This window comes from Gastrolobium bilobum, unplaced genomic scaffold (assembly GCF_033153095.1).
Source record: "Gastrolobium bilobum isolate Gb01-03AN ecotype WA unplaced genomic scaffold, APGP_CSIRO_Gbil_v1 utg36430, whole genome shotgun sequence".
Lineage (NCBI taxonomy): Eukaryota > Viridiplantae > Streptophyta > Magnoliopsida > Fabales > Fabaceae > Gastrolobium > Gastrolobium bilobum.
Genome location: NW_026896516.1, coordinates 95,998 through 107,780, shown reverse-complemented (window position 1 = coordinate 107,780; position 11,783 = coordinate 95,998). Strand labels below are relative to the sequence as shown.

Below are 11,783 nucleotides of genomic sequence, written 5' to 3'. Positions count from 1 at the left end.
CAGTACAGAATAAAAAAATATTTCTTAATTCTCTAATCTCTTGATGCAAACGAGTACCACGCAACTGGACGGAGCCTTGCGAACGTTGTTGCTCCAATCATATCCACTAGTGCCACGCTACAAGCGAGATTATTAATTTATTTGCACGAGGCATATTTTTTTGGGTATATAAAAGACGAGGCTTCTTTTTATTATTATTATTATTTGGTGATTGACGGTTTGTTTATCTATTTATTCGGCAGCTTAGTTTGTTTACGGAAAAAGTGTGTATCATTTTAAAAAATGTAAAGTTGTGTTATTTTAAGTGAGAGAAAGAGATAGATAAATGAGGAGAGAGTGGATAAAAAAATATAAAGATGTGAATCCTATCTCTTTGTGAGAGTGAAAAGATATAAATTGTGTCATTTAAAAAGACAAACATTTTTTTCTTTGTTTATTTGTTCTTTTGAGTATAGCAGCATGCTGCGCATCACGACAACACCTTCCATTATATTAATTATCCTTCCGTTATATTAATTTTTCCCTCAAGCATGAATTTTCTTTTATATATTTATCATGTACCGAAGCACGAGTTACACAAATTTAGCAGCTTATGTTCGTGTACAACGTGGACAACAAAACGATCGGATTAGGCGACTTAGTTCACTGGACAGTGAAATCCGTTGTTGGTTTGTCTATTCAATCAAAATAATTTACCAAAATAGTATACCAATAAAAATTTACCAAAATGAAAATTAATAAAAAGGACAAACGAGCACTACGAGCAGGATGGTGGGTGTATTCAATTATTAAAATTAAATGTAAATAAAAAGGAATAGGAAAGAAATAGGTTAGGCGCGTGAAAGCCACGCGAGTTTTGTTTTCTCTCTCTTTCTCCTTTCTGTTAGATTTCCGATCATGTCGTCGCTAGAGAATTTTCATGGTGGCTCTCCGGCAATTAGTTTCAACTCTCCTGATAGTTTACGAAAAAGTGTTAAAAGATCCAAGGGTGGAGAAGAATTCTCTGCTGACTCGACTAATAGAGGTGCTGGTTTGGGGTTTCTTGCAAGAAATTCTCAAACAAAATCAATCAGATCCTTCGCTGATGCTCTTCGGAAGGCTGATGAACCGGTGGGGGAGGATTCTCTCTGGATCCTGGAAGATGAACAAGAAAAGAGTGTTCCCCTAGATCCGTCTAAGGGGGATATTTCTTAGTGGGGTTTTCAGACCATCGTTGAGGAGGATGGTTCAATCAGAATAAGATGCTCTGAGGAAGCAAAACAACGGATGAGGAGCCCCTGGAGGAACGCGCTAATTGTTAAATTGCTGGACAAGAAAGTTGGGGTTTCATATATGAAGATCAAGCTTGAAAGCTTATGGGCCAAGTCTGGATCGATTGTGGTTGCAGACCTGGGTAATGATTTTTTTTCTGTCAAGTTCATGAGCTTAGAAGATCTGAACATAGCTCTGAGTGGAGGCCCATGGGTGCTGCTAGGTCATTGTTTAGCCATCAGACAATGGGAACCGTTCTTCAATCCATTCAAGGCAAACATCCACCGTGTTGCTGCGTGGATCCGTCTTCCTGGCATCCCTCAAGAATTCTGTGAGTATCACTTCCTGAACTACTTAGGTAGTTTAATTGGCAGAGTTATTAAGGTTGATAAGACTACTTCAAATGGGTAGAGAGGAAAGTTTGCTAGAGTTTGTGTAGATCTGGACCTCTCAAAACCTTTAAGGGGTGAGTATATGATTGAAGATGATGTGTTTAAAGTTGAGTATGAAGGTTTATATTTAATCTGCATTAAGTGTGGTTGCTATGGGCATAATGCTGATAATTGCCCAGCGTGTGCTAAGCCTGCGGATGCTAACAATGAAGCTGGAAGTAATGAGGTGAAAGTAGAGAAAACAACTAGCCAAAGAGTTGGGCCCTGGATGGTTGTCCAGAGAAGGAAATCCAAGGCTCAAACCGCAACCAAATATGGCAATGTGAATGAGAGGGCTTTTGGAGATAATCTCACTAATTTTAACAGATCTGCTCCTTTGAAGAATGCTAATGATAAAGGAAAGGAGTATATCTCAGTGGGGGACCAACATGTTAAGGCTGTTTCAAGCAACAGTAATCTGCATCCTAAAGGGAGAAAGAGTAATGGCTCCTACCAGGATCCTCCAGTAGGAAAGGTATATAAACCTATTTCTACTCAAGGAAAGACGGGTAATAACTCCTCAGCTCCTGGGCTCAACAGAAGCAACATGGGATCAGAAACTAACTTCACTTTTTCCTCGGTTAAGCCAAGGACAGTTCCTAAGAAGATTTTGAAGGGTTCTATTGCTAATGGTTCAACTAAGAAGATTCTTGGCAATGACAGGTCTACTAAATTTGCTTATGGTGTGCAAAGCAAGGAGGTGGCTGGATCTGTCTGCATGGATAAGGAGAATAATTTCTATTCTGTGTTAGACCAGTCAGACATGAATTTGACTAACTCGGTGGTGGAGTTAGCTGATGCCCAATCGAATATTCTTCCAGAGGAAGGGGTGCTTCCAGATGCAGAGAATATGGTTGGTTTGGAGATGGAGAATTGTGCTGATGCTCAGCAATCTGATCTGTTGATGGAGAGTAACCAGGAACTCTGTAATCCTGGTGCCAACATTGTTTGCCAATGAAGTGCCTAGTATGGAATTGCAGGGGTGCAGTGCTTGGTCGAACCGAGAGCTGCTCGGGAATATTTTTTCAGAGAGCAAGAGTGCAGAGTAATAATCAGGATTGCCAACAGGAGCAATCTACTCTGACTAAGAGCAACCCTCTTCAACTATACGCAAGCGTACGTGTCAAGCAATATAGGGTATTGTAGCCCCAGATTTATCGTCCTCAGGGAGCAGTTGTGAAGTAAGAAGCGCTAAAGGAAACTTAATTTGTAAAATGGAGCAATAAAAGAAAGTACTATTCTCAGCTAAGCTTCACGAAGAGCAATCTCTGGGCAGCTAGTTAAACAATGTTAACCATTCTGAACCAGATGATAGCAGTAAATGACTTAGCACGATCATTGAATAAAAATGCATCAATTTAAGTAACTTCAAGAGCAGTCAACGAAATGAAAGTAAGAGCATCAGCTGGTAAAACACAATTCAATTATCGTGAGGAAAAGGTTGTGATAGAAGTTTGAGTTAAGATTAATTTCAGAAAAAGTCAAGTAGGTGTCACGGGTTCCATGTTTTCATCCCTTTGGTTAACCCTGCTTGGTAGAATACTTTATAAGTGGATTTTGCTCTTTCCCTTGTTTTGCTATAGGTAAGCAGAGAGTAAGGCCTTACTCTCCACGTTACTCCATAGTACTTGGAGTTATATGCAAGGAAACCATGCTGCCTTCTCAAAAGAGCATGGATTCACATGGCAGTGCTCCCCATTCCAGGTGTTTCTCCCTCCTTTCTTCAGGCTAAACTACCCCAGGATCTTGATAATGCTCCACACGCCTTTGTCAGTGTTTCATCAACCGAGTGGTCCCGGGATGAGGTTGTCATCCCAAAGGGTTTCACAAAATCAATAAATTAAACCAAAGAGCAACTCAAAATTCATTTATAAAATATGTGTTCCTTACAAAGTTATCCTAAGACAAAAGGGATTACTTCTATGGAACCCTCACCTACTTAGAGAAAGTTAGCTCCTAGTGAGCATTTTTACAAAAAGAAAAAAACAAAGAAAAATAACGAGTCCTAGGATGGGCGCTGATCCCCATTTCATGAGGATTGCTTGTTCCTTTTATAGGGTTCTTCATTTGATCTCCATTGTTCCTTTCATCAAGGGTTGTGCTTTGTTTAAATCCTCTCCAATGGTAGCTTTTCTTTTTGCCAGCTTGGCCTTAAATGGAGATGGTCCCCCTTGCTTTTGGCTCCCTTTGTGAGTAGGAGTATCGAATTCAGGGAGGCACCTCCACTCTTTCTGCTGCAGCTGACGTGGCTGTTTTTATTGCTCAGCTCCTTTGCTTTCGTACTGTAGCAGAGGTAGCACCTCCACCTTCTCTGTTGTGGCTGACGTGACGGCTTCCCATTGCTTCCTTTGACTGCTGTTGTACTACAGCAGGTTTTTCTTTTCCTTTATGCGCAACACTCCTTCTTCTCTCTTCATTTTGTGGTTCCTTCTGATGGGCCTTAGGTGTCCTGAACAAAGCAAACTAACCCAATAGTCATATGTGAAAAAGATAATGTTAAAATTGCTCCAGGTCTACCTTAATTCCCATTTTCGGTATTGCTCTGGTCCACTATTCAAAACAGTTGCTCTATATGGAGAGAAGAAGGTTGAAGGGAGTGATTTATAATCAAACATGGGTTTTGTGGAACAATTTACACTTAATGGGCCTCAACTTTTGAGGACCATCATGCAGCTAAAAAGCCTTTTAAAGTGACCCTTTGCAATTACATAAGGAAACACAAGATTGGTCTTGTGGCCATCTTGGAACCCAGAATAAGTGGTGTGTTGGCACAGAAAAAAATAAAACAGATTGGCTTTAATCAAGCAATGATACAGGATGCTGAAGGATTTTCTGGTGGCCTCTGGATCTTATGGAAGGATGAGATTTGTTCTGTTCAACTCATTGAAAAAAAGAATCAATTTATCCATGTTAGTTGTAATCTCAATTCTGGTTCTTCCTTCTTGTTGACTGTTGTGTATGCTAGCCCTAGGGAGGATTTAAGGGAGGCTCTGTGGCTTGATCTTATTCGAATTGCAGGAGATGTAGTGGGCCCTTGGATGATGATGGGGGATTTTAATGAGATAATGTCATTTAAGGAGAAAAAAAGAGGTGCTTCTATTAATTTTACTAGATGCTCCAAGTTCTGTTCTGTGTTAAATGACTGCAATGTCATGGATATTGGTTGTAGAGGAGCTAAGTTCACTTGGAGAGGGCCTAAATGGCTGCATCTTGATAGGGTTTTTAAAAGATTAGACCGGGTGTGTGCTAATGCAGAGTGGAGGACAGTTTTTGATGAAGCTTCTGCTCAAACCTTGCCTCGGCTGAACTCGGATCATAATCCTATTCTCATCTCTCTCTACCCGATGGTGAATAATTGGAAAGAAAGGCCTTTTAGATTCATTGCAGCTTGGCAAGATCATATAACCTTTCCTTATTTTCTGCAAGATGTGTGGAGGTCTGATCTGCAGATTCAGCATAGCCTTGTCAATATTGTGGAGCCTTTGAAATCTTGGAACCAAAGAGTTTTTGGCTGCATAGGGGTGAGGAAGGATTTTTTATTGAAAAAACTTCATGAAATTCAACTAAATTCTCCTCATCTGCCAGAGGAAGAAGTTTTTGAGTTAGAAGCAACTGTGCAAGAGGAGCTGAATTTGGTTCTGCATCAAGAGGAAGCCTTATGGTTCCAGAAAGCCAGATGTAGATGGATTGAAGATGGTGACCGGAATACTAAGTTTTATCATACCACTACAATCATCCGTAGGGCCAGAAACAAAATCTCAGAGTTAAAAAATGATGAAGGTCACTTTGTGCGAGAGGAGAGTAATCTTCATAAACTGATCCATTCCTTCTTTGCTAATTTGTTTTCTGAAGATCGTCCTTGTAGAGATTGGATTGCTACTGAGATTAATTGGTCAGTATTAGAGAAGAGTGAATTGGAAGAGGTGAGTAGGAAGGTTTCAAATTCAGAGATCGAAGATGCTTTCTTCTCTATGGGTGCTCTGAAAGCACCTGGCCCAGATGGATTTCCAGCCTTTTTCTTTCAGAAAAACTGGAATACTGTGAGTACTCAAATTTGTGAGTGTGTGAGACATATGTGGAGCAAACCGGCTGATATCAAAGAGATCAACAAAACATTTCTGGTCCTGATTCCTAAGATGCAAAAACCAGAAAAAATCAGTCAATTTAGGCCCATTGCTTTATGTTTTGTTCTTTACAAAGGGATTAGTAAATTAATTGTGAAAAAATTACAACCTCTTATGCAAAAGCTCACATTTCCCTATCAAGTCAGCTTTGTCCCTGGGAGGCAGATTCAGGATAATATAATCATTGCTCAGGAAATGATTCATTCCATGAGCAGGATGAGAGGGAATAGGGGATTTTTTGCAATCAAAATTGATCTTGAGAAGGCTTATGATCGGTTATCTTGGAGTTTCATCAGAAGTGTTCTAACCGAATTGAAGCTTCCTGTTCATTTCATAGATCTTATCATGCAGTGTATATCTTCATCTGAGTTGGAGATTCTTTGGAATGGTGCCAAATCGGGTTCTATTTTTCCTAGCAGAGGGCTTAGACAAGGGGACCCTATTTCCCCCTATATCTTTGTCCTTTGCATGGAGAAATTATCTCACATTATTGCTGAAGCTGTTGAGAGGAGAGCATGGAGTCCTATGACAGCAGGTAAAAAAGGGCCCAAGATATCTCACTTGTTATTTGCTAATGACTTGATGCTCTTTGCAGAGGCAAGTACGGATCAAATTGAGGCTGTTATGAGCTGTCTCAGTCTCTTTAGTGATATTTCTGGGCAGAAGGTGAGTATATTGAAATCTAATATTTACTTCTCCAAAAATGTTATTGTTGATTTAGCCAAGCTTATTGTTGAGAAAAGTGGCCTTGTTCAAACGAAAAATTTGGGTCATTATCTTGGGTATAAGATGAAGCATGGTAGAGTGAGTAAGAGTCATTATGGGGATATTATGGATAGAGTCCAAAACAGATTGAATGGCTGGAAGAAACAATGTTTATCATTGGCAGGTAGAGTCATTTTGGCTAAATCTGTCATATCTGCTATCCCAATGTTCCATATGCAAAATAGCCTCCTTCCTGTAACTATTGTGATGAAATTGAGAAGTCTCAAAGAAGCTTTATATGGGGCGATTCAGATAGTCATAGGAGAAACCATCTGCTGGATTGGAAGCATCTGCAATTACCTAAGTATATTGGTGGGCTTGGAATAATAAACCTTAGAAGACAGAATGAGGCATTCTTTCATAAATGTGCTTGGTCTATCATCCATTCTCCTTCACAGTTATGGTCCCAGGTCATCATTTCCAAATATGCCAGGAAAAATAATTTGCTTATGGAAGTGGTGTCAAAGCCGTATGACTCTCAGTTTTGGAGGAGTCTGTGTAAAGTTTGGCCAAAAGTTTTGCAGAATCTTGTATGGCAGATTGGTAATGGCCCAAAGATTAGCTTCTGGAGTGATAACTGGATTGGTTTAGATCATAATCTTCTCTCCTATACCAAATCAGTACCTGCACCTGCTGATCTGGATCTGAAAATTGACAGTGAGGTTTTTTCTTCAAATGGGAACTGGAACTGTTATTACCTTAGTAACCATTTTGAGGATCAAATTGTTAATAGAATCGTAGCCATTCCTCCCCCAATGAAGGAGGATGATGAAGACTGCGTGGTTTGGAAGGACTGGAATCCCAATGCTTCTCTTGTCAAATTAGCTTATAATAGGCTAATGGATTTTCCTGGTCCTACTGGCAGTCAATACTGGGATAGAATTTGGAGTTGGAAAGGTCAAGAAAGAGTGAAATTCCTACTCTGGAAACTTGTTCATGGAAGACTGCTAACAAGAGAGCGAGTTGCCAAATGGGGAAACGTTTCTGATAGATGTCTTAACTGTCCAGATAATGTGGAAACCTGCATTCATGTTTTTAGAGATTGTCCCAAGGCCAAACTGTTCTGGGCAGTGCCTTTTTTCCAGCCCCTCCCCTCTGGTTTTTTCTCTATTCCTGATTTAAAAGGTTGGTTAGACTTGAATTTATGTCACTCTCTTGGTAAGCATGATGATTGGAGAGATGTCTTCTTCTCAGTTTGTTATTTGCTCTGGTTTTGGAGAAATAAGGAGATGCATGAAGAGAATTTTCATCCTTGGTAAATTCCTGATTGATTATTTGGATGAGATCAAAAGAAGCAGAACATCTAAAAGTCAAATTTCCTTTCCTCCCACGTCCCCAACCGAAGTCTTCTCTTGGTCCAAGCCTGCGGAGGGAGTGCTCAAATTAAATGTGGATGGTGCTGTTTCGAGGGATAGAGCTGCTTGTGGTGGTATCTTGAGAGATTATAAAGGCTGTTGGCATGGTGGCTTCTCTTGTTTCCTTGGTTCTTGCTCCCCTCTCCAAGCTGAGTTATGGGCAATTTTGCATGGCTTAGAAGTATCTTGGAAGTATGGTTGCAGGAATTTATTGGTTGAATCTGACTCTTTACAAGCAATTAGCTTACTTACCTCTATTGGTAATGATTCTCGAAAGTTGCCGTTGGTAGCTAAGATTCGAGTATGGCTCAAGAAAGATTGGAGGGTGGCCTTGTCTCATATATCTAGATCAATTAATTGTTGTGCAAATTGGATTGCTAAGGAGGCTATTGAAGATGGATTTGGGCTGCAATTGATCTTCTCACCTCACCCTGAGTTGGCCAAGCTTATGGAAGCTGATAACCTTGACTCTGGTTAATCAGCTTTGGTTTTAGTTTTCTGTTGAGTTTTATTTTGTTGTTTTTGTAGCTTTCTTTTGTTGGGTTTCTGTTATGTGAAACTTTATTTGTTGTTGTTTTGGGGCTTGGCCCCTCATGAATACCAAAAAAAAAAAAAATTAAATGTAAATAAGATGGGAGATGCTATACTTATTTTTTACTACTAAACTAATTATCATTGATTTCTGTTAATCTAAGGGTTATAATTTATTAGGAATTAATAATTAATTAATAAATGTGACCCAATAAATTATAAACGCTAGATTGATTGAAATTAATGGTGATTAGTTTAGTAGTAAGAGTAATAAAATATTTTAGTATAACTGCTTCCAAATAAGATTTTGAATTGAATTTATTGTTTATAAAAACTCCTATAACAAGCACAAAACCTTGGAAAACTTCCAAAATAGCATGTGAAATTTGCCCAAAATCAACAAAGAATGACTCCAAATCAAGTACCAAATCTAGGAAAGCACCAAAATAAATGAAAAACAAAGCAAATTTTGTTAGGTAATAGAGTACAATATAGCTAAACTAAGATTCGAGAGAAACAAGAATTTCAAGAAACTGTTAACCACACCAATTGGCCATGTAAATATAAGTGGGAGTTTATATGTGCAATTGCAACGATGATAATTAAATAACCACTAAATTTAAGGCTATGTTTTTTAACCACTTTTATAGGCACCAACGATATAATTAATTTTATCTTAATTCCACCAGTCAGGAAATTAACAAATACACCAATTGAAGTGACATACAAGATTTACTTGGAAAATCCAATTGGAAAAAATCATGGGCAAAATCAAAGAAAATTTTCACTAAGTGAAAGAAATTACAACACCTTTCTAAATATAAGGAGAGAACAATATCACTGTCTCTTATATTAGAAGAATACACTTTATTCAAAATAACACTTAAGACACTTGGTGTTTTCCTCTCTAAGATGGAATTTTGGGATAATAGTAATCATTAGCAAGCACCATGTTTATAGACATAGGGTGCTGCTATGCATCTCACAAATGGTTTATCTTTTTTTTTCAACTTTTCATAATGTATACACAGTGCACTACATGTGCAAATTGAAAAGAAAACGAAGCCACCAAATCAACAGTGTTTGATTTGGTTTTCAGCCACTAAACCTTTAGACAGTCATGCCTTACGTCAATCTCCTACTTAAAGTCACTTTTGGTGAGCTTTCAAAATCTTTCTTCTCTTGCTAGTTCTATGCTGCTTACGTTTCTGATGGACCATAAGAAGTTCAACACCATATAAACTTATCATCATTGATTGGTTTTGTCATGACATCTGCCAGGTTTTATTTGGTGTGAATCTTCTGCATATCCACACTCCATTCTTCTATTACTTCTCTGACAAAGTGGTACTGCACTTATGTGTGTTTTGTACTTGAACGAAGGTTGGATTCCTTATAATGGGCAAGACACTGTGATTGTCAATAATTGACTATTGTTTATGTCTGAGTTCTTCTATTAACCTTTGAATCCAAATTGCTTCTTTGCATGCTTGAGTAGCTGCTATATATTCAGCTTTTGTAGTAGATAAAGCTACACATACTGTAATTTGGATAACCAGCTAACTGCTCCTCCTACAAGTGTAAACATATAGCCTATAGGATATTTTCTTTTATCAAGATCACCTGCAAAGTCTGAATCAACATATCTTCTAACAATAAACTCCGATGCTCTATAACATAATGCAGTATTTGAGGTTCTTTTCATGTATCTCAGAATCTTCTTAACAGCATTCCATTGCTATTTCCCAGGATTTGCCACAAAATTACTGACCATACCAATTTCTTGAGCAATATTCAGTCTCGTACAAATCATTGTATACATAAGGCTTCCTACCGCTAATGCATATGGTACTCGATACATTTTCATTACCTCTACTTTATTGCTAGGACACATACTTATGATAATTTGTAATTGATATGAAGTAGGGTAAAAATTGGCTTACAATCTTACATGTTGAAGCGCCACAGTATTTTTCTCAGATAATTCTTTTGTGAAAGCAAAATCTTCCTATCTTTTATGTTTTGGTAAATTTGGTTCCCTAAAATCATTTTTGCTAATCCCAAGTCCTTCATATCAAATTCCCTTAGCAACTATGCCTTCAATTCTTAGATCCAATCTTGGTTAGGCCCTACCATTAACATGTCATCCATGTACAATAGCAGAATGATGTATTTGAGTCTATTGTATAACCAAACCTCTTGTAATATGCACAATAGTCTGAACCGAGTCTATTGTAATTGAGGAAAACTATGAAGGAATCAAATCCTTTTTTTTTTGGATTATGTAAGAACCCGCACCGTTAATTAAGGAATTTTAATTAATTAATTATGTGAAAATAGGAAATGATTCCATAATTGACCCTAATAATTATTATGAGGCTTTAATAATTATAGTAAGTGATTAAGAATGCTGAAAGTCGCTTTTCGGAAGAAAAGTGCAGATACCGGTTCTGCTAGTCGGTATAAATGTGTACCGAAAAAGTATCCCGGAAAATTATAATAAGTACTTGATAATTACTATAATAATATGTAGGACTTGTAAAACGAGTTTCAAGTCCAAATAATGAGAACTGGTGCTAGAAACCGGTACTGGCTTTGAAAAGCGTGTACCGAAAAGGTGCTCCGAAAATTATAAGAAAAATATGATAATTCTTGTGAAATTGAGTAGGTTAAGAATCCAAAGTTTGGGATTAAAAAGCTAAGCGTAGCAATTAAAGTTAATACTGTGTGTTTGGGCTATAAATACTCTCTTTAAGGGCACTCAACTCTAGAAAACAGACTTTTGAGCGTGAGTGTTGGCTGAGCAGGTTGTTGAGCACTTTTCCATTGCCTTGGTGCCTCCTTGTTCTTCGACTTTTCTTCATCAAAACACTTTCTTGAGTAAGAGTGACCCTTGAGGTTGAGTGTGAGGGTTTGTTTCTGAGTGGTGTCCACTGTGTTGATGGTGTTTGGGAGCTGTGTTCTAAGTTGGGGTGAAGGGGTTCATTTTCTTGATGCTTGATGCTCCAAGAAGTTACCTTGTGAAGGAAAGATCCCACCTTATTGCTCCATTTTCGCATCTTGTCCTGGTCAGAACCTTGGAGTAGTCTTGTGAGCTCCAAGAGCACCCTTTGTTGGCTGGTTGTGCTTGGGTGAGTGGTTCAACCCTTTGATCATGAGTTTTATGCTTAAAAATGGAACCTTGATGCATGTAAAGGTTAAAAGATGATAACTTAACGTTGGGTAATGTCAAACACACCTAGAAATGCATGTTTAGGTGTTTAAAATCGGTAAAAACCCAACCTTGGAAGGATATCTTCACGAAATGCAGTTTCTGTATTCTGTCG

The 11,783-nt window shown here is 38.3% G+C and overlaps 1 protein-coding gene across 1 annotated transcript; it reads left to right on the top strand.

Annotated features, from left to right (window-relative positions):
• Positions 1–4,489: 4,489 nt before the first annotated feature.
• LOC133300207 (uncharacterized) lies at positions 4,490–8,404 on the top strand. The gene is made up of 4 exons (XM_061499718.1): positions 4,490–6,341; positions 6,402–6,610; positions 6,757–7,696; positions 7,791–8,404. The coding sequence occupies exons 1-4, from the start codon at positions 4,490–4,492 to the stop codon at positions 8,402–8,404; spliced, it is 3,615 nt and encodes a 1,204-aa protein (XP_061355702.1).
• The last annotated feature ends 3,379 nt before the right edge of the window (positions 8,405–11,783 follow it).